Source organism: Pteronotus mesoamericanus, unplaced genomic scaffold (assembly GCF_021234165.1).
Source record: "Pteronotus mesoamericanus isolate MK-2021 breed Mesoamerican mustached bat unplaced genomic scaffold, CSHL_Meso_final contig_25, whole genome shotgun sequence".
Taxonomy (NCBI): domain Eukaryota; kingdom Metazoa; phylum Chordata; class Mammalia; order Chiroptera; family Mormoopidae; genus Pteronotus; species Pteronotus mesoamericanus.
The window spans coordinates 36,285,673-36,309,159 of NW_026555105.1; the positions used below are offsets into that span (position 1 = coordinate 36,285,673).

Genomic DNA, 23,487 nt, shown 5'->3' on the forward strand with positions numbered 1-23,487 from the left:
CTAGGCATTGTGAGAGCCCTGGTCTCCCAGGTCCTTCCTGTTTGCCTTTGTCTTTCCAGTCATGGTCTCCAGAATTACAGTGGTTTCTTCATATGTCTGAATGTTCTCAGCTGAAAACTTCTCAATGGATTCCATCATTTCCACCTTCTCATATGCCAAAGTCCTGGGAGGGCTTCTCTCTTGCAGGGTGCCACTCCTATCCCCCTGACTCTCAGCTCTACCCTGACTGGCTCCAGGCCTTTGCAATGGAGGTGCAGATGGTCCCTCTGGACCAGGTATGACCACGACACAAGGCCTCCTGGGCCCATTCTCCTTCTTCTGGCCAACATGCTTGAACCCAGGACCTTTCATTTCTTCAGTGTTTATCTCATTGTCTGCAATACGCTGACTGGGTGGGTGTCCATCTTCTCTCCCCTGTGGACTCCCCTGTCCATTCTCTGGAGGGGGCTGGGGCTGCTCGGGAGAGGGCTCCACAGCACTGTCATGATGCAGAGAGTCATCCTCAGTGGAAACAACTACTTGACACCTGGTCGGGACAGACAAGGAACGGAATCCAGGGTCCATATAATTGGCATCCCCAATGACCAGCACGTACCGCCCTTTGGCGTAGAGGTCAGCTGGGGGCTCGGGCTCCTTGAGGCTTCTCACTCTCTCCTTGACTGTCCTGCAGAGCTCCCCAAAAGCTTTGCTTATCTGCCCTCCATCTGGCATGTCCCCTGGAGCCCCTTCTGGGGTGGCGGGACTTGCTTTGTTATCCCCTGGTTCAAGCTTAGATTGTCCTCCTTCTCTAACTACTACCTGTACCAGCTTTGTGTCTTCCAGACCTTTCAGTGGTGCATATTCCAAACTTTCATCTGCTTTATCTTTAGCGATAATCTCTTTTTTCCTTGGAACGTTCTTGGGGAGGCCTTTTTGTCTTGGTGTTGCTGTTGTTATATCCTGCACAGCTGTGGCAAGATCTTAAAAATAAATAAATAAATTTTTAAAATAAATGGGCAATAAATCAAATACAATTATTGATGAAAGAGGAAGAAAATATGTTCATTGAAAATCATGCTACTTTTGTTAGAGATCAATGCCTAGAACTGGGGTGGGTTTACTATTTATGGGGCAAAGCCACAGGGAAAGAGGTCTAGATCTGCATCATCCATGGCCCATGTTAAGGGCCCAGCTCTGACACCAATTGTGTGACTTTAGACAAGTCACTTGACTCCTCTCCGCTTGCAGAAGAAAGTGAAGATGCTGCTTATTCTGACTCTCACAGTTCCCTTCCCACTGGGTACAACTTACAGAGATGCATGATTCTACTGAAATAATACTTGGTGGTAGCAACACCTCCTCCCCACACCAGATCCCTTCTGAGCTTGTAGTGGCTACTTGGATCCACAGACTAGATGATGGAAATCTATTCCATAAAGTCATTCCCACCTTGGACTTCCCCAAAGAAGAGAGGATGGCAGAACTGCCTGGGCCTCTGACATATTCAGAGTGGCTTCAGGCATTGGAATCGTATCAATCTACAAGGTTGCTCCCTTGCATCCCAAGCTAAATAAATATGACCAACCCTTGATCAGCATCCCCTTCCTCCTGGGTAAAAGGGGAGGCAATGTTATTAAATCCAGAACTAATAGGAACCCCCTATTCCCAAGGCCATATTTATTTCCTCAGACTAGTTAAAAGGAAAAACTAAAAGTTTAAGAAAACATACAAAACAGAACCCTGCCTCATCCATGAGGCTTTTTCTGCTTCACTCACATGGTGATTTATTTATTTATTTACTTACTTATTTTTTTTTAGGGGGAGAAGGGAGGGAAAAAGACAGGGAGAGAAACATTGATGTGCAAGAGATACATCAATTGATTGCCTCTTGCACACTCCCAACAGGGGGACCTATCCATCAACCCAGGCAGTGCCCTGACTGGGAATCGAATCAGAGACCTTTGGGTTCACAGGATGGCACTCAATCCACTGAACCACACCAGTCAGGGCAGTGATTTTTTTTAATTTGTTCGTCCCAAAGATCTTCTCCATTCCCTCTCTCTGTTAAGCAGAGAACTAAGGCAATGCAAGGGCATCTAGCGTGACTCATGATGAGAGAGTAGAGTGAGCAGGAAATGTGAGAAGGGGCCATGAAGCCATAAGGAATGAGGGGATACAGAGAGGGACACATCAAAGGAAACCAGCGGGGAGTAAATTTGGAAGAAGAGGGTGCTTGCAGGACCCACTACAGAATTTCAGGGCCCCATGCAAAGGGAAAGGCAGACCCCCTCTTCCAAATGATTAAGACTGTCAAGACAGATAGCAGAACAATAAGCCAAGTGCAGGAACCCTTGTGAGTACGGTATGGGCCACACAGTACCGAAGTTGGCCCTGGGTGTCTGGGGACTGGGAACTCCCGCCATTTTCAACAGAGTTCTGACTCTGGAACCCCATTTCCACAAATCTCTCTGAGCTTTCTGAGACACAAGGATTTGAAGGCACTCTAAGAATGGGAAACTGACATTACCATCTTCCCTTGTCCTAGAACTCTGTATTTGTTAGTTCAGGAATGGGGAGGTTAAGCTGTGAGGTGACTTCTCACAGGTGGCTGAAACTATCCCCAAAGGACCAAATGTTGAGGGCAAAAGCCACACTTGCCAACGAAGCTACTTCTGCTCAGCTGTGAACAGAAAAGAAAACGAGCAATCCCTGAACAAGTACTCTGCTTCCCATTTGGGAGTGGCGTTCCCAAGGTGGTCTCTCCCCCAGTTGGATTTTTCTCCTGTGAACTTTGTGGCTCAGTCCCTTAGCACCTGTAGGAGTACATCAGAGAGGGGGAGAAGGAGATCCCACCTAAAAGAGTTTAATTTCCTGACATATTGGAAAGAAGCATAAATGTTAACTTCAAGAAGAAAGCCACTTAATTTTTTTCCATGTTTTCAAGAGCAGAAAAGAGCAGAAGCCAGGGAGAAAGCATTACCTTTCCCGCTGGGTCGAGGGCCCAGAGAGATTCCACAGTCTGTGAACAGAGTGACAGGTGTTTCCATGAAGATGGCGCTCAGCCTGGCAGAAAGAACCAGAAAGAGGTAGTCGTCATCTTTAATTCCTTAAGCCAACAGATGGTCAGGGGTTAACAGTGGTCCTCTAATTATAGGCAAAAAGGAGAAAAGCTCTCTCTAGACCAAACTTCTCATGAACCACATACACATTTGCACACTGGATGAGGATGCAAAGGAACTAATCATTTCTTTGAGCTCAAGTCATAAACTGTGAAACACACAAAAAATTATAAAGTAAGGTTTGCTTATAAACTCAAATGCCACTTCTATGTTGAACATGGTGGGGGGTTTTTTGTTTCTTATTTTTGCTGTTGTTGTTAATGTTTTTGTTTTTTTAATAAAACAGTGGCTATCCCAGGCCATCCCAGGCATTTAGAGTAACCAGGGTATGATATCTCCAATTTGTTTTTTAAAAATAATATGCATTATATATAAATAAAAAGAAAAAAGATAAAGCAACTGAGACAAAATGTAAACAACTGGTGAATCTGAGTAAAGAGCACTTAGGAGTTCCTTGTTTTACTCTTGAAACATTTCTGTCAATCTGAAATCACTACATTAAAATTAGAAGTTATACATAAAGCAACAAAATGGTATCTGGTTACTTTACTGTGAAGCCCTGCCTCCAAAACAAAAATTTCACAAGGACATTTAAACACCTGTTCAAGACTTATTCTCATAAATGTGTACATAAAAGCATTCACTGAAACAAAAATATAATTTGGAATTTTGCAGTATGCATTGATCTAATGAAAGAAAAAGAAATCTTGCTTTTCCTGTTAAATATTCAAGTATTTGCAGCCAAGACAGAGCACCCAGAAAAAAGAAAGAACTGTTCCTTGTGGGGTACTTCTGGGTGCTTCTATTTTAATTCAATCTAAACCTAAAATATAAACAAGAATGAATCAAAGAAGGACAATTTAATAAAGAATCAGAGATCTTATATGAAGTGGCATTCCCCAATCTTCTGATGATAATTACAGATATAAATAAGGATATTAATATCTCCACAGCCATAGATGTGTAAATACAAATAATGTGGCTGTTGTTACAGATGTATATGTACATGATATAGGTATAGAGGTACATGTACATGAAGATGTAAATAAAGATGATGTAGGTATAGTCTAGATAATGTAGATATATATTAGGTGTGAGTAGAGATGATATAGATGTAGATGATGTAGGTGTAAATAATATAGATGTAGATGTAAGTAATGTAGTTATAGGTATAGAGGTACATGTAGATAATGCAGATACAGGTGTAGGTGTAGGTATAGACTTAGAGGATGTGACTATAGATGATCTAGATGATACAGATGTAGATAATGTAGCATGTAGCCATAGATGTAGATCATATAGATGTAGGTATAAGTATAGATGATATAGATGTAGATCATGTAGATGTAAGTTTAAGTGTAGGTATACATATAGATATAGATGATATATCAAAAGGTGTAAGTATGGATGATACAAACATAGATGTAGATGATATAGAAAATGTAGAAGTAAGTGTATACACATACATGTGCACAGTGTAGATACAGATGTAAATGTATACATAGATGATGTAGAGTAGAAGATGTAGGTATAGATAAAGCTATAGATGTAGATGATGTACAGATAGAGATGGAGAATGAGATAGACAGATATTTATTTCTCAGCTTCAAATGAGCGGAGTTCAAGTCACAGCTCCGTTATGAACAAGAGCAGATAGCATATTGATGGCCACTTTAGAGACCCAAACAGGTGGTAAAAATCATGCTGGCAGTAGCAGTAGTAACACCAACACCTCAGAGCACTTGTGGAGTACCAGACACTGTGCTAGGAACCTCACCTGCAACATCTCTTTAAATACTCCTGATCACCCTGTCTACAAAGACAGTTATGTCCCCAGAGTTCTGTCAAGCAAAAAGTAGCCTTCTCCATGAGGCCTGTTCTGACTGCCCAACTCAAAATTTCAAAAATTCCCACAATCACCCATCTCCACTCTCTCTTCCCTGCTATAATCTCCTTCATAGCACTTATCATAGGTCATACTCCCTGTTACAAATTCATTCATCATCTGTTGCTCTCCCCCTCCAGTATTCAAGCTCCATGAGGTTGTGGATTTCTGTGTTTCACTCCACACCACAGCCCCACTGCCTAGAACTGGCACACAGGAGGCACTCAACAAGAATTTGTGGCATTGGTGAGAGGCATGGAGAAAGAAGCACCCTCTCAGATACGCCCCTCTGGGACCACACCTGTTGCCTTCATTCTCAATGATCCGATGAAACCGGTCCAGCTCATTCTTCAGGGTTTGCTGGGCAACCACCAGCTGCCGGCAGTCATAGGAAGACTTCTCCAGGCTCTCCTCAGTCTGTTCAATCTCCTTCTGCAGGGTTTCTATCTGTTCGTTATACAGCTGAATCTCATCTTCATAACACGCGTAAACATCTTTAATAGCTTGTTCCAGGGTTGCTGTCTGCAGGCAAAGACAACTTTAAGAAAACCCATCACATCCTCTCCCTGAAGACCCAGATTTGACAGGGAAAACATGGACTCAGCATGTCAAGTTTTATTTGTTTTGTTTGCTTATTTCTCATCAGCAATGGATTCACTTTGGAATCATTAAGCCAAAGAGGAATGTGAAACTGAGCTCCCTCTCCTTACACCTGCATCAGCACCCAAAGGCAGTTGTTATTTCCACTGTACACATGAGGAAACTGAGGTACACAGGCAGTGACTTGCCCATAGATACCACAGCAGGATTCAGACCACCTGTACAGGCTGAGGCACCTCCAGAAACCACAGACCCTACTGCCTAGGCCTCCTCCTAGCTGTAGGCAAGCAGTGTGCATTTTCTCTCTCTCTCTCTCTCTCTCTCTCTCTCTCTCTCTTTCTCTCTCTCTCTCTCTCCCCCTCATATACACATGCACACACACACAAACACACATACACACTCTCCAATGCCCAGGGAAAACTCCCCATTCCCACAGATCAACAGGCAAGCACTACTGGCCTGCTCTCACAGAAGACACAGGACTCAGTGAGATCCCCCTCAGGCCCCTCCCTAAGTGTGTTCACTTAGCAAACTTTTAAACCATAAATAGGATAGCAAAGGTTGTCACAAATTGGGAAATTAGAAACTAGGAAAATGTCATCTATAATCTTTAGACCATCAGGGCAAGCATGGTCTTTCTTATATCTCATGAGTTGGTGCTTGGTTGGCGGCTGTGCTGTGATGCATTCGGTAGGAGGATCACCTGCCCTGGGGAAGGAGACTCTGCAGACAACTTCCAACCTGTGACCGGCAGTGGTGTTCTGCATAGTTCTGCCTAAGTAAACAAAAATTCCACAGCCCAGTGAAGTGCTGACCAGGTTTATAAAGCTGGACTTATGTCCACATCAATGTGGTCTTTATAGCTCAATCATTTAAACTATTCATCAGAAGGAGGGGTGTTTAGGAAAAATAGTAGGAATCCCACTGTCATTAGCTCCAAGGGGGCTAAGGCAATGCCTCTGATGTAAGTGACCTCAGCACAGGTGTAGGATGCTGTCCAGCACCAGCCTGTTTGTTGGAAAATGAGACATGGATCTGCCTTGTAGGAGCCCACAGTCCAGGGGGGAGGCAGCTGAGGCACAGAGACATGTGCAAGGCATTGTGGAGCACACAGAGAGGCCCTGTGGTGCTGAAGAATTCAGAGAAATCTTCTAGAAGGTGGTGGAACCGGTCCTGGGTGCTAAAGAGGAAAAGGGATTTCTAGAAAGAGGAGACATGATGAGCAAAGGGGCAGGTGCCAGGAACTGCAGGAGGAGTCAGAGAGGCAGAGGAGAAGAGACAGCAGCCCACAGCTAGTCCAGGGCTTCTTGGAGAAGAGCAGCCAAGTGAATACTGGAGAGAGGCAGGTGGATGACATGGGCCAAGCGGCAACTTGAACTTCATCCTAAGCTTGGCAGTAAAGGTCAAATGAAAGATTTAGTGTTCAAGCACAGCTGTGAGGCTTGCCTTTGCACAACAGAGGTAAGACAGGGACCCAGGAAAGCACCTCATAGTGAGCCCCATCTGGCAGAGTGACCTCCTGCTTCAGTCCTCTTAGCGCCCCAGACTCCTTTGGGTCCAAAGGTCTTTTTTAAAAAGGAATGAAATCAAGTATCCTTTACTGATTACACAGTCTTACCCAAGATGACCACTAGGTGTTGCTGAGAGACTTCAATGAGAATATACCATGATAGTTGGGAGGTTCACACTTTCTAAGTAACACAACATTTTTCACTTTCCTCTCGCAGAAATTCTCAGTCAATGAAATTCAAGCAACCAGAGATACCTGCCTTTTCTCTTCCATCCCCAAAGGGATGGGTCCTGTGTCTCTCATCCTGTGGACTAATGTTCTCAACCTTGAGCTTGTGGAAACACCTGGAGGGTCTGTTGGAACAGAGCTTGCTGGGCCCTAGAACAGAGCCCCAGATTCAGGAGGTCTGGGATGGGTCCATGAATTTGCAGTTCTGTCACATTCCCATGTGATGCTGATGCTGCTGGTTCAGAGACCTCACTGTGAGGCCACTGCTCTGGAGGGTTTTGGAAGTATCATATGCCCTAACTATAGGTAGAACCAGCTGCCACAGCCCTACAAAATTGAAGCCCTCAGGCTACATGGGGCTCTCCTTACTGAGTCACCAAATCTGTCTTAGAGCACTCAGTTTATTTACTACTTCATGAAGCCACTAAAATCTTTTTAAAATCAGCAAAAAGCCAGCCATGAACACCTCCTGAATAAGGCTGTAGAGGGCCCCAGCAAGACACTCAAGTAGACCAGATGTAGAACATTCTGACCCAACCTAGTACCCACCTGCCTTCAGTGTTCTCAAAGCGAGGCTCCTGGACCAGCAGCAACACCTGGAAGCTTAGACATGCAAATTCTTGGGCCACACCCCAAACCTACTGCATCAGAAACTCTTGGGTAGGCCCAGCCACATCTGTATTTTAATTAAAGCTAATTAGGCAACATTTCAGTCCCTATGACCTTTGTCCCTTGGTGTTATTTACACTCATGAATATGCTTGTTGCACAGCAAAAGGGACTTTGCAGATGTAATTAAAGTGCTTAATCAGTTGACCTTAAAAATACAAAGATTATTATACTTATTTGTCATCACATGAGCCCTTAAAAGCAGAAGTCAGAATGATTAAATGCACAAGAGAGACTCACAGCACCACGGCTTCACAGATAGAGAGGGCCATAGCCAAGGAATGTGGGTGGCTTCTAGAACAACTCCTATGCAAAGACCAGCAAAGAAATAGGGTCCTCAGTGCTACAGGTTCACAGAATTGAATTCTGCCAACAACCTGAATAACAATGGAAGCAATTCTCCCCAAGAGCCTTCAGATAAGGGGGCCCAGGCAAACCAATGCCTTTATTTTAGCCTGTGAGACCCAGAGCAGAGAAAATAACCAATCCTGCCCAGTCTTCTCACCTATAGAACTGTTGAGATTAAGAAGTACTGTTTTAAGTCTCTGCATTTGTGATAATTCATTATGGCAGAAAGAAAAAACTAATATAACCTGTGCTTCATTAGACCCACTGCTAGAGTTTGCTACAGTAGGCCTCCCTTATCCACAGGGGGATATGTACCAAGACCTCCCAGTGGATGGTTGAAACCACAGATAGTACTAACTTTCATCTTTTCAATTAGAGGAAGCACTTTATGGCTTCCCTTTGGTGGATCCAAATTGCCTGCATTACTACTTTTGTGCTTTGGGACCATTACTAAGTAAACTAATGGTTACTTGAACACAAGCACTGTGATACCAAGACAATGGATCTGATAACCCAGGCAGATTCTAAATGACTAATGGCCGGGGAGCATACAGATCGTGGAGATGCTGGACAAGGGACGATTCACATCCTGGGTGGGAGAGGGAGGTATGGCACAGGGTTTCATCACACTACTCAGAACAGGACTCAATTTAAAACATATGGGTTGTTTATTTCTGGAATTTCCCATTTAATATTTTTGAACCACAGTTCACTGCAGGTAACTGAAATAGTGGAAAGCAAAACCACATTATGATAAGGAGAGACTACTGTATTTAACATAAGCACATATATTATTATATAGGATATGATTTGGCAATATTTTGATAACTGTTTCAATGTCATTGGTTTCCTGTTAATTATATCTAATTTATTGTTATTATATGCCTTTAATATTTTCCTGAGAAGGGGTCCAGGGACTTCAACAGACTACTAGTGCAGGGGACGGCACAGAAAAAAAAAAAATCATCAGAATAAAATGAGTAAGTCTTTCTGCAGCAACTACAGGTTACAGGTGGTAACACGTAATCAACTAGAGTTGTTTCATAGCCTCAGAAAGTAGGTTAATCCCTTATAAAATGTTCTATTTTTATATTCAACAACTACCCGTATGTATATAGAGAAAGACAAGTTCTTTTGTCCCGGAACTAGAATTTACTGCATTAGGCTGGGCTCTCATCTTTCTAAAAATCTGGGACAGTGTCTTTCAACTTTATAACAAGGGCCACAGGAAGCAACACATTTTACATCATGAACCATACATATCATACAAATACATATGTATATTTGAACAGATATATACATTTAAATAGGCATACATATTTATTTAAAACAAGGTTTCACAAAACAAAACCTACCCTTTCTTTTTTTAATTAATTAATTTTTTCAAATACATTTGTCTCTACCTACCCCCCACCACTTTCCCTTGCCCCCTCCCTCCCTCAACTCTTCCCCTTTGGTTTTGTCCATGAGTCCTTGCTATATGTTCCTTGACTTTCCCCTTCCCTTCCTTTTCCCCCCGCCCCCCCCTCCCTCCTTCCCTCTTGTCTCTGTTGGTTTCTTTTCCTTTCAGTGTTGCTGGTCTTATTTTCCTTGCATCTTTCTATTGTTGGTTAGGTTCCACTTATAGGTGAGATCATATGGTACTTGTCCTTCGCCTCTTGGCTTATTTCATTTCGCATAAAGCTCTCGAGTTCCATCCATGCTGTCGCAAAGTTTAGTAGTTCTTTTTTTCTTTCTGCTGCGTTGTATTCCATTGTGTAAATGTACCATAATTTTTTGATCCAGTCATCTACTGATGGGCATTTAGGCTGCTTCCAACACTTGGCTATTGTAAACTGTGCTGCTATGAACATTGGGGTGCATAGGTTCTTTTGAATTGGTGTTTTGGGATTCTTAGGGTATAGTCCCAGCAGGGGAATCGCTGAATCAAAAGGCAGTTCCATTTTCAGCTTTTTGAGGAAATTTCACACTGCTTTCAACAATAGCTGCACCAGTCTGCATTCCCACCAACAGTGGACTAGGGTTCCCTTTTCTCCACAGACTCACCAGCACCTGTTGTTTGTTGATCTGTTTATGATGGCCATTCTGACCGGTGTGAGGTGGTACCTCATGGTGGTTTTGATCTGCATTTCTCTGATGGCTAGTGATGCCGAGCATCCTTTCAAATGCCTCTGGGCCCTCTGTATCTCCTCCTTAGAAAAGCATCTGCCCAGGTCCTTTGTCCATTTTTTGACTGGATCGTTTGTCTTCTTGGAATGGAGTCGAGTGAGTTCTTTATATATCTTGGAGATCAAACCTCTATCTGATGTATCATTAGCAAATATATTTTCCCATATGATTGGCTCCCTTATCATTTTGCTGATGTTTTCTTTAGCCATGCAGAAGCTTCTTATTTTGATGAGGTCCTACTTGTTTATTCTTTCCTTTATGTCCCTTGCTTTAGGAGACATATCGGTGAAAAAATTGCTGCGTGGGATATCTGAGAGTTTCCTGCCAATATTCTCCTCTAGGATTTTGATGGTGTTGCGACTTATATTTAAATCTTTTATCCATCTTGAGTTTATTTTTGTGCATGGTTTCAGCGGATGATCCAATTTCAATTTTTTGCATGTAGCTGTCTAGCTCTCCCAACACCATTTGTTGAAGAGGCTATTATTGCTCCATTTTATGCTTCTGCCCCCTTTGTCAAATATTAGATGCCCATATACACCTGGGCTTATTTCTGGGCTTTCTGTTCTGTTCCACTGGTCTATGGGTCTGTTCTTGTGCAAGTACCAGATTGTTTTGAGTATAATGGCTTTGTAGTACAGTTTGATGTCGGGTATTGTGATCCCTCCTACTTTGTGTTTTTTCTCCAGACTGCTGCAGCTTTTCGCGGTTGTTTATGGTTCTGTATAAATTTTTGAAATGTCTATTCTATTTCTGTGAAATATGTCATTGGTATCTTACTAGGGATTGCGTTGAATCTATAAATTGCTTTGGGTAGTATGGACATTTTGATGATATGAATTCTTCCAATCTATGAGCACGGTATATGCTTTCATTTATTTGTGTCTTCCTTAATTTCTTTCTTCAAAGTTGTATAGTTTTCTGTGTATAGGTCTTTTACGTCTTTGGTTAAATTTATGCCTAGGTACTTTATTTTTCTTCTTGCTATATCGAATGGTATTTTTTTCCTAATCTTCTTCCTCTTTTTCATTGCTGGTGTACAAAACTGCCTTTGATTTCTGAATATTGACTTTGTATCCTGCTGTTTTGCCAAATTCACTTATTAGGTTGAGGAGCTTTTTGGTAGAGTCTACAGGGTTTTCTAAGTACACTAGCATGTCATCTGCAAAAAATGATAACTTTACTTCCTTCTTTCCTATTTGGATGCCTTTTATTTCTTTTTCTTGTCTGACCACTGTGGCTAGGACTTCCAATACGATTTTGAAAAGAAGCTGTGAAAGCGGACATCCTTGTTGTGTTCCCGATCATAGTGGGAAAGCTTTTAGTTTTTGCCCGTTGAGTATAATGTTGGCTGTAGGTTTTTCATATATGGCCCTGATTCCGTTGAGTAATGCCCCATTTATTCCCATTTTGCTGAGTGTTTTGATCATAAATGGGTGCTGTACCTTATCGAATACTTTTTATGCATCTATTGAGATGATCATGTGGTTTTTGTCCTTTCTTTTATTTATGTGATGTATTATCTTTATTGTCTTGCGTATACTGAACCATCCCTGCATCCCTGGGATGAATCCCACTTGATCATGGTGGATAATCTTTTTAATTTATTGCTGGATGCGGTTTGCCAATATTTTGTTAAGGATTTTAGCATCTATGTTCATCAGAAAAATTGACCTGTAGTTTTCTTTCTTTGTAGGGTCTTTATCTGCTTTTGGGATTAGGGTGATGCTGGCCTCATAAAAAGAGTCTGGGAGTCTTCCCTCCTCTTGGATTTTTTGGAATAGTCTGAGAAGCACAGGGGTTAGCTCTTCCTTCAATGTTTTGTAAAATTCTCCTGGGAAACCGTCCGGCCCTGGGCTTTTGTGTGCCAGGAGTTTCTTGATTACTGCTTCAATTTCCCCAGCTGTTCTTGGTCTGTTCAACTTTCTGTTTCTTCCTCCTTCCGTGTTGGAAGATTATACTTTTCTAAAAATTTGTCCATTTCATCATGGTTTTCAAATTTCTTGGCATATAATTGTTCATAGTAGTTTCTGACAATCCTTTGTATTTCTGTGGTATCAGTTGTTATTTCTCTTCTTTCATTTCTGATATTATTAATTTGGGTCCTCTCCCTTTTTTTCTTGATGAGTCTGCTTAAAGGCTTGTCAATTTTATTTGTTTTTTCAAAGAACCAGCTTCTGGATTGGTCGATCCTTTGAATTGTTCTCTTTGTCTCTATGTCATTCAGTTCTGCTCTAATCTTGACTATTTCCTTCCTTCTACTTGCTCTGGGATTTATTTGTTGTTGTTTGTCCAATTCCTGATGTTGTAGTGTTAGGTCTTTTATTTGAAATGTTTCTATCTTTTTTAGGTAAGCCTGTATTGCTATGAACTTCCCTCTCAGGACTGCCTCTGCTGTGTCCCATAGGTTTTGGACTGTTGTCTGTTCATTTTCATTTGTTTCCAGAAATGTTTTGATTTCTTCTCTTATCTCATTATTGACCCATTCATTGTTTAATAGTCTACTGCTCAGTCTCCATGAGTTTTCAAGTTTTTGAAGTTTCTCTTGGAGGTTGATTTCCAGTTCCAAGCCCTTGTGGTCCAAGAAAAAGTTTGGTATTATTTCAATTTTCCTGAATTTGCTGAGGCTTGCTTTGTGTCTTATCCTATCATGTGGTGTATCTTTGAAAAACTGCCATGAGCATTTGAAAAGAATGTGTATTTTTCTTCTTTGGGATGTAAGGTTCTATATATGTCAGTTAAGTCTCTTTGATTCAGTGCGTCATTCAGCGCCACAATATCCTTATTGATGTTTTGTTTGGAAGATCTGTCCATTTTTGACAGTGGGGCGTTGAAATCCCCTACTATCAGTGTGTGGCTGTCTATATCTTTTTTGAAGTCATCCAGCAATTTCCTTATATACTTGGGGGCTCCTATATTGGGAGCACAGAAGTTTACAATGTTGATGTCTTCTTGATAGATTCTTCCTTTAAGTATTATAAAGTGCCCCTCTGGGTCACTTTTTATGGCCTTCGTTTTGAAATCTACATTGTCTGATACAAGTATGGCAACCCCAGCCTTTTTCTCTGGCCCATTTTCTTGGAATATTTTTTTTCCATCCCTTTACTTCAATCTGTGTAGGTCTTTTGCTCTGAGGTGGGTCTCTTGTAGGCAGCATATGTGTGGGTCATGTTTTCTTATCCATTCAGCTACCCTGTGTCTTTTGATTGGGGCATTTAGTCCATTCACATTGAGAGTTTTTACTGATAGAAACTTATTCAGTTTTTCTCTTTGTACCTGTGTTTTTCTCTTTCTCATTCTTTTCCTTCATCTTCTTAAACCAGTCCCCTTAGCATATCTTGGAGTGCTGGTTTGGTATAGACGTATTCTTTTAGCCTTCTCTTGTCTGGGAAACTCCGTATTTCCCCTTCTATTTTAATTGAGAGCCTTGCTGGTTAGAGCAGCCTTGGTCGTAGGCCCTTGCCTTTCATGACTTGGAATATTTGTTGCCATTGCCTTCTGGCTTGTAGTGTTTCTGTTGAGAAGTCAGCTGCTAGCCATATCGGGCCCCCTTGTATGTTACTTTCTCCTTCTCCCTTGCTGCCTTGAGGATTCTCTCTTTGTTTTTGATAGTTGCCATTTTAATGATGATGTGTCTCGGAGTGGACCTCCTTGAGTCCCTCTTGAGTGGGGTCCTCTGTGCTTCCTGGATCCATGAGACCCTTTCTCTCCTCAAATTAAGGAAATTTTCCATCATTACTTTTTCGAGGAGGTTCTCTATCCCTTGCTCCTCTTCTTCTCCTTCTGGTATCCCTATTATATGGATATTATTGTGTTTCAGGTTGTCCTGCATTTCCCTCAATTGCCTCTTCATTCTTTTTGAGTCTTTTTTCCATTTCTTGTTCTTTCTGGAAGATTTTTCTACCTTATCCTCCATCTCACTGATTCGATCTTTGGCTTCATCCAGCCTGCTTTGGATTCCTTCTACTGTGTTCTTCAATTCAGAAATGGTATTCTTCATTTCCCCTTGTCCCTTATTGATAGTTTCTATGTCCTTTTCCAGGTTGATATAGTTTGTTGTAAGATCCTGATAGTTTCTCTGCAGTTTCTCATAGTTCTCTTTGAGCTGGCTGATCTGATTGAGCTTCCTTAGAACCACTGTTTTGAATTCAATATCTGATAGTTCCCTTGCCTCTATTTCAATTGTCTCTCTCCGTGGAGAGTCCCTTTTTCCACTCATTTGGGGAGAACTTCTTTTTCTTTCCATTTTTGTGAGAGTCTGTTAAGTAATTTACTTATTTATTTATTTTTGCTTCTGCTTCAATTGGGCCGTATAGATTTCCTGACTTTGTGGATTAAACTTCTATGGTAGTAGGTGGGTTTGTTTGTTTGTTTGTTTGTTTATTTCTTTTTCTTTCTGGGCCTGCCTCTGATGATGTCAGTTGTTGACCCTATATGACCTTGGGTCATTTATTTGAGCCTTCCAGGAGTCTACTGTCTGTGTCTGACTCCTGCTTTGGGCAGCTGTGTGACCCCTGCAGCCAGGGATCCAGTATTTCTGTGGATCGCTCTGCACTCTCCTGCCGGCTCCGTGATCGCGCTCCCCTGTCCAGGAGGATCCCCCGCCCCCCAAGGCTCCCGCGTGCTTGCCCCAGCCCAAAAGGTTCCTCGTGACCTCACGTACTCGTCTGGCCCCCCAGGCCAGCGGGCACCCTGGCACTGGTCTGTTTAGGGTCTTCTATTGTGTGCTTTCTCCACTTTTGGCTCTTTGGATGCATTGCTTGCCCTCGCCAAATGGAGACTACGGAAATGGGAGGAAGTCAGCTCCAGGACTCTCCGGTTAATCCTGTCTCCAGTCTCTCCTCCAGGGACTCTGGGCAGCTCTATGACCCCTTCAGCCTGGGATCCACTATTTCTGCGGCCTGCTCTGCACTCATGGCCTGCGTGGTCTATTTATACCTGCGCTCGACAATCTGTGCATTTCCTAGCAGGCCCCTTCGGTGCCAACCTGTGGGAGACCTTGCCAGCCCGCACAGGTCCACACACACACTCGCCAACCCTCGCCGGCCACTCGGTGCAAGTATGAGTGCCTGCACTGGGTGGTTTTGGGCTCTCTATTGTGTGCTTTTCGGCTTTTGGCTTTTTGGGTGTGTGTCCTTTTCCCGCACAATGGAGTAGGGAAAGGAGAAGGAGTCGGAACTCCCCGGTTCCTCCTCCCTTTCTTTCCCCAACGCCTCCGTTTCCAGTCTCTCCTCAGGGGTCTCTAGGCAGTTCTGTGACCCCTTCACTCAAGGATCCACCACCTGTGTGGACTGCGTTTCAATCACAGGCAGTCTGGTTCATGCGCGTTCCTCTTCTGCCTCTTTGGGGACACGCCTTGCCTGCCCAGAATGGAGACTACAGAATGGGGAGGGAGTTGGGACTCCCCAGTTCCTCCTCCCATTCTTTCCCCAATGCCTCCCTCTCCAGTCTTCAGGGCTCTCCCAGCCAGTCTGCACTCAGCCCCGCAGCTCACACGCGTACAAGCTGTGTGCGGAGTGCACAAAAGGCAGGTTAATTGATTCCTTATGCCTGAGCAAGATGGTAGCTGCAGAGTGGGAGGTGCGTTATCACCGGGGCTCCACCGACCGCCATCTCAGTTCTCTTCACAAAGTTTTCCTCACCGGTCCTTTCCCAGGCATCAGCCCACCCTGCTGCCGCCTCTACCCAGAGATCAAGGAGGGTGGCTGCCACTGCAACTTTTGCATTGGCCCTTTAAATGTCTCTTTGCATCCCCAGCCACCTGTCTCTGGCAGAGAGTGCCCCTAAGCTTTTCAGGGTTGCATTTTGTCTGTATTTTCCTGGTTTTAGCTGCTGTAGTTTAGAGGTGCCTGTTTATGATTCAGACCCCGTTCTTCTCGGGGAGATCTAACTAGCCATTTCAATGTCCCTCTGGTGCTAGTGCCCGTGGGCACCCAGCCCACCCTCTCAAGCCTCCACCACACTTCTCACCCCTTGGGATGTGTGAGAGTTGAATCCGCTGTCTGTCCGCGGCTCCAAGGCTCCTCTCCCACTATATTTCCATTGTTTTCCAGGTGATTACTCCACTATTTAGTTGCAATTCCAGTTTGGTCTTGGAAGGAGGAGGTCAGCATGATTCCCATTCACTCCTTTGCCATCTTTTCCTCCTTCCAAAACCTACCTTTTCACTTGCCATGCACTTTGTTATTTCTTTACTATCTTGGTCTAGTGTTGTCAATTTCTTTTTTTAATTCCACTTGATTCTTCTGAATTCTCTCACGATTGTGCATATGTACACATACATACACATACATACATACTTACACACAGACATATACAGATATATATTATATGTACATACCTTATATATATAATACACACAACACACACACACACACCCCTTCTCTCTATCCTTTCAGGACCTCAGAGAAGACAAACACTACCAAGTCACCAAAATGTTATGAAAACAGGATTGAGTTTTTCTGTTGAGTTCAGTTTTCAAAATAAGATTTGCCCAAATAAAAGGGAGGGGGAGAGATTCTGAACTTTCTACTAACAAATTCTGAACAGAGCAAATACTGACACAAATACTCTTTCCCAGGTTTGTAATCAAAATCCAGAGGAGAAATGTTTGGTCATGAGAAGAGAAATAGGAAGCATAATTTGAGGAAGTGTAGGATAAAAATCCCAAAATGTGTCTATTTCTTCTTATTTTTAAAAACAAGTTTAAGTTTAAACTAGGCAAAAAGCCAATGGATTATGCAGATGGTCTTACCCTTGGTAGATGAGGGGCCACAAGGGGACCCTCTGAACAGCCAGGAATCAGTGTGATTGCTGTCTCTGTTTGCCCAGGACTTTTCCAGTCTGCATCCTTAGAAATCCCTCAGTCCAGGGCAAAGCAGGACATCTGGTCACCCTTCTCAGAGTGTTTCCGGCTCTGAGCACTGAGCACACAGGTGTGTTAAGTTTGTGAGAATCACTGAATTGAATACGTGTGTACTTCTGTGCATGTACCTGATGCTGAATATAACGTATTGTATTCACCCTGATTCACATGTGGCTGAATGTCCAACAGGAAGCAGTAGACAAGGGGATGTGGGGCCTACCTGGGCCTGCAGCTCTGTTCTCTGTGCCTGCAGGAGAGACAGTACCCCCCGGGCCTCCTCCAGCTGACCCTGCAGGGCAGCCGCCTCTCGTTCCATCAGGAGCTTCTCCTGCACAAAGAAGGCCAGACTAAGTACTCATACGCACTTAACAAATGAAGAAACCCAAAAAGGAAAGGAAAAAGGATGGTGTGGGGCCCTGTGATATTATGCATGTTTATGCCCCTCCTACAAATTCATATGCTGAAGCCCTAACCCCCAATGGGATGGTATGTGGAGGTGGGACCTTTGGGAGGTAATTAGGTTAGGTAAGGTCTGAAGGTGGGGCCTCCAGGATGGGATTAGTTAGTGTCCTTATAAGAAAAGATACCAGAGCTCTCCCTTTCTCTATATTACATGAAGGAAAGGCCACCTGAGGACATGACAGAAAGGCAGCATCTGCAAGCCATAAAGTGGGTTCGTACCAGGAACCAAATCTACAAGCACCATGATCTTAGACTTGCAGCCTCCAGAACTGTAAGAAATGTATGTCTGTTGCTTGAGTGACCCTGCCTGTGGAATTTGTTACAGCAGCCCAAGCTGACTGAGACAGGCCCACCGTGGCCACTGTTAATACCTTTTCACTCCATCTCCAACATCTGAGCCATTAATGCTGTAAATGTAAGAAGTGCAGAGATGGTGTCGAAATACCTGTGTTTTAGAGCTGGTAGTACCACGAACTGGATAAGAGGTTCTGGATAAGGCACATTCCCTTCTGTCAAAAGGAAAACTTGTAATGCAGTTTCTCACTGGGGTCTATTCTCTGTATCTGTGCAGAAGGCACACTCAGTCTGAGCCCTGAGCCACTGACTACTAAAATGTCACTGTTGCACAAAGCAGAAATCAAGGGGCACAAGGGAAGCTGGGGACATGGTGAGGTAGCTGCACTGTCAATCAATGCTCCACAGAATGTCTTGGAAGGAGATTCCTCAACCTCTCCACACTCTGCAGAGCAGGGACCTGTTTCCAACAGGCCTCTCCATAGTCTATTCGAAAATGTCCAGACCACTTCATGAAAGCCTGACTGCTCAAAAGCAGTGCCTTCTCACACAGACTGTGTGGCCTCACAGCGAGGCAAAATCAGAAACAAGCATTTTCACATTGCACCCATGTGCAAGGCCACACATTCAAGGCAGTCCCCACTCTCCAACACCCTGCAAAGTAGCTAGAGCAACAGCATAGACATGAAGACAGCTAGAGCAAGGACAGGCATGCTTAAAGGGAAAAAGTGAGTCTGGGCCTGCGGCCTGACCCCATGGGGAAGGCAGGACTTGAGATGAAACTGCAGAAGGACCTTCCCAACTGTGTGTCTTTAGTTCTGTGCTTCTCAATATATGAAGGAATGCATGCTCTCAAGTGGCTCTCAGTGGCTCTCAGTCTCTGATTGTTTGTATCTGTCCTCTTTGTGTTTCTCAGTACCCATCTCCATGCCTCAAAGATGCAGACAAGAGGATGACTGGGAACAGAAAGGGCCTTGTGCCCCCTGTGCCAGCAGATGGAGGATATATCCCACACTGTGAATTCTGAACCTACAGCCTCAAGATAGAGGCAGACCCAGTGCAAATACATCACACCACCCCGCTCCAGCACCCTGCCTGCTTCTCTGGCCCCACCTTCCTCACTGCCCAGCTCCTACTCATCTTACATCCCTCTCCACAGTTGCTCACAGGGTGCCTCTCATGTAATTGGCCCTTGGACACTTACTGAATAGGAAGGAAGAAGGCCTTGCAGCTGTCAGCTGGTAGCTGACACTAACCACCAGGCTATGATGCTCCCTACTATAAATTTATAAACAATGCCACCCCCAATATCTAAAGATGCCACTCTGGGACCATGGAGGAACAAGACAGAAATAGGCCCTTTGTAACTGTGTCTGAGCTCAGAGCAGAAGACCTCTATGCAACCACAAGAACGGCCAACCATCCATTCTCCCTACTGATGCAAGAGATGCTGCTTAATCATCAAGGATAGCTTTACCCACACTCCATTCCTCTGCCTCTTTGATAGAAATTATCAAGACAACCATAGGACCAGCCCTCTCTGAGAGTACCCAACCCAGAGCAGGGCCCTGCTTACCTGACCCCTCCCCAGAGATCACACAGGATGCTCCTTGAGTCTCCACAGTGTACACCCTTCCTCTCTGCAGTGGAAAATGAGCTCAGCTTCATGTGACCACAGGTGTGTACCCAGTGGCCTCTGGGTTAGAGGATAGTGACATTTTACTTACTGACACATTAACAAGTTGACCTGTGTTCCTATAATTAGCACCACTAATTATATCTTCATTTGAGCTAAAGTGACAGACATTTTCTAGGACTCTAACAAAAGTCAATGAAACAAACCTGAAAGTGGCCATTTAGCTGTATGTAGAGGTTTTAAGCTATGATTAATACAAAATGTAATGCTTTCTAAATCCCTGTTTCTCTACCTTTAGCATGCACATGGATCCCTAAAGATCTTGCTAAAATGCAGATTCTTCTACAAATGATGCAATTCTAATAAGTTCCTGGACGATGCTAATAAACACTAATGATTATTGATGCTCTCAAAATAAGTCCAAACAGTCTCTATAATCTCACAATTTAGAAGAATTTTGTTACAGAGAAAAGAGCATATGATTTTAAAGTGTGCTCTGGTGTAAAATACCTTTGAATAACAAGGAAAAAGAAAGTGTTTGCAAAATAAAAATGAGGTATCTGGAAAGAAATCACTGACAAAGAAAATTAGGACTTTAGGAAAACTACTTCAGGTCTTTGTAGCAGCCTTGGTTACATCAGCTGAGAAGAGTAGGAACCTGAAATGATCATTAGTGGACAAAAATATTTCAGTGAAGTAACCCCAGAAAAGTAGCTTTCCTGTCTCTTAGAAGAAACTTGGCAGAGTGTTTTCAAAAGCAAATTTGGGGATTTCTTCGGCTTTGATGTAAAAAAATTAAGTTAAAACTCAAGCAATCAGCTACACTAACCCACTAGTTCTACAGGTGGGGTGTGGTCTGGCCAGATTTCTAGGCAATTCCAGATGTCAGCAGGGTTAAGAAACATTATCTAAGCAATCCTTACCAAAAAAAAACCAGAATCTTATCTCTTGGCCTGTCCACAAAGCCCTGTACCAGAATACCCCAACCTCCAGAAAGGGGACACAATGACATTGTGTTTTAATCTGCATCCTTTTCAGTGTATGTTTAAATATATAACATTATGTATCCAAAATCCCTAAAACACATTAAGAAAAAAATACATCAGCATCCCATTGAGCAGCTAGAGAACTAAGTGGAGAAGGAATGTGGAACATTATGCTGGGAATACTGTTTTATATCCAAATCCCCATTTTTAAAAAGTCAGCTTCAATAACCTCTATCCTTTCCCGATAGTTTTTAAGTTCTAAACTTGCATAATCATTAGCAGAGCTAGACCTTAAAAATATACTCACTAATTTTCTAAGTCTTTCTGTATTCAAATTTTATGGGCAAACTCATAAAAGGGATAAAAAAGCAAACAACCCAATTTAAAAATGGGCAAAAGACTTGAGCAGATACTCCAACAAAGAAGATAGAGAGATGGCAAATAAGGACATGAAAATAACGTTCAACATCATTAGTCACTGGGCAAGGCAGTTAAAACCACAGTAAGATGCACAACATATCTATTAGAAGAGCAACAAGCAAAAACAAACAAATACCCGACACACCCAGCACTGCGAATGACCACAGCAATGCAAACTCCCAAACATTGCTGGTGGGGATGCAGCAAGGCTCCACCACATTGGGGAATAGTCTGGTGATTTCTATCAACTGTACAAGGAAGAACAGTCTGGGATTCTCAAGAGAAAACTCCTAAGAAAATGGTCAAGGTCACAGTTTATGTCCTCAGATGTCTAAAATGCAGTGTTCACAGTGTGAACAGAAGACCAAGAGTAAACTTCCAATGTGAATGCAAAATCAGGGTGGGGAGGAGTTAACCCACCACGGCTCCGTGCTGTCTGTCCTGCTGCCTCTCCCTGTCTGTGAACTAGGCCCACAGTGCTTTAAGAAAAATCTGCAGATATGCTTCCCCTGTAGCCTGGATTCCAATTCTTACCTCTCTCATTCCACCTTTAATGGCAGATGCTTGAGGGGTAGTCTGGATGATCTGCTGCAGAATACTGACATAGGTCTGAATTTCCAGAAGATTCTGTTGGAGGAAAGAAACCATTCTTACTAAAACCTCAGCTGTCCAAGTTTCTCCCTTCAGGACTAGGTGACCTCAGGGACAAATGCTTTCACATGTCCCACTGTCACAAATAGAACAGGCTGTGATCTGTGCAAAGGGCACTTTACATCTTTAATCTTCACAGGATCAACAAGGCAGATGAATAAACTAAGGCTTGGTTTATTTACTTCACCATTTCTCTTCTGTTAAGTGGATGCTTTATTGCTGTCTTCATAGAGCCCTACAGGCAGGGGTATGGGAAAAAAGCAGAGATGCAGAACAAAGGAGCCCCTGAGGGTACAAAGAACGCTTTCTTCCACCAGAACAGGGCAGTGTTTCAAAGGACAGAATTTGGTCAGTCAGGTCAGCTACTTATAAGAGCCTAAACTCAGGCTCTTCTATAAAAGTGGGATAACAGTCTAAAGAGCACCTGTGCCCAACTGTATGCTGAGAACTAATAATGTCTCACAGCTGTGCCCCCTCCAGAGACCTGCCCTGGGCCAGACAATGATTATCTTGTCCAGGCTTCCAACTGGGTCCCATCTCAACCCAGGCCAGTGACTAGATGGCACAGGAGTACGAATGACCAACCCTCTTGCCTCAAGGTGGGAACAACCTTGTGATGTGACTCATGATCCAGAGCCCCCAACCGTGTGGTGGAATCATGCTGAGGCTCCAGCTAAGCCCAGGCCCCTGCTCAACTCCTACCCCTGTGCTGTCCTACTCTGCTTCCTCCTTCCCCTCCCCCTGGGTGCTCTCCACCCAAGCACCAATCACACACACACACACACACACACACACACACACACACACACACACACACACACTCACCCTCCTTAGGCTCTGCTGATGGGGAGAACTTGACCTAAGACACTATCTCATGGGCTGCTGTTGGGATCCAATGAGATAATTCATGAAAGCATCACAGCATGAGTGCTCACTATTATTATTATTATTATCATTCTTGTTGTTATCATTAATGACCCTGAAGAATGTTTTGAGCTGCTAAAACCTTCCCTCAGGCACTGCTCCTGGATTCCAGAAAGTACAGCAGAGTCAGGAAGGCAGAAGAGGAGGAGGAACCAGACTGAAGGAAAATTGGAAGAAGCCAAAGGCAAGGGAACATCCCTTCAGTGCAAAGCAAAAGGACTGCCTACGTGCTGAAGCAGGTACACACTGAGACAGGAAGAGAATCTAAGGCTTGCTGAGCACTGACCAAGGTCCAAGTTATACCAGGTGTTTCACCTAAATTGTCACATAGCCTTAGTTTGGGTTTCCCCAGAAGTACACTATTATACATTCAATGTTGTGTCCCTCCCAAATTCACACACTGAAATCCTAACCCCCAGTAAGATGGCATTTGGAGGTTGGATCTTTGGTAAATAATTAGATTTAGCAGTGGTCATGAGGGTGGGGCCCCATGATGGAATTAGTGCCCTTATAAAAGGCACTGGAGAGCTTGCTCTCTCTCTCTCAAAGCACACGCTCCTAGGAAAGGCCATGTGAGCCCTCACCAGAACCTGACCATGCTAGACCCCTGATCTTGGTGTTCCAGCCTCCAGAACTGTGGAAAATAAATTTCTGTTGCTTATAAGCCAACCAAGCTATGGTACTTGGTTACAGTAGCTTGAGCTAAGTGCAGACCCTAAGGAAACATTCTGAGTGCAAACAAT

General features: G+C 43.5%; 1 protein-coding gene across 1 annotated transcript in view; it reads right to left on the reverse strand.

The window, feature by feature from the left end:
* BFSP1 (beaded filament structural protein 1) overlaps positions 1–23,487 on the reverse strand; it is a 39,737-nt gene continuing 16,250 nt past the window's right edge. Inside the window, exons 4-8 of the mRNA XM_054573513.1 lie at positions 21,704–21,796; positions 17,592–17,699; positions 5,285–5,505; positions 2,960–3,042; positions 1–959 (exon numbers count right to left, since the gene is read on the reverse strand). Coding sequence (XP_054429488.1) covers positions 1–959; positions 2,960–3,042; positions 5,285–5,505; positions 17,592–17,699; positions 21,704–21,796 — 1,464 coding nt within the window. The remainder of the gene's footprint in view (positions 960–2,959; positions 3,043–5,284; positions 5,506–17,591; positions 17,700–21,703; positions 21,797–23,487) is intronic.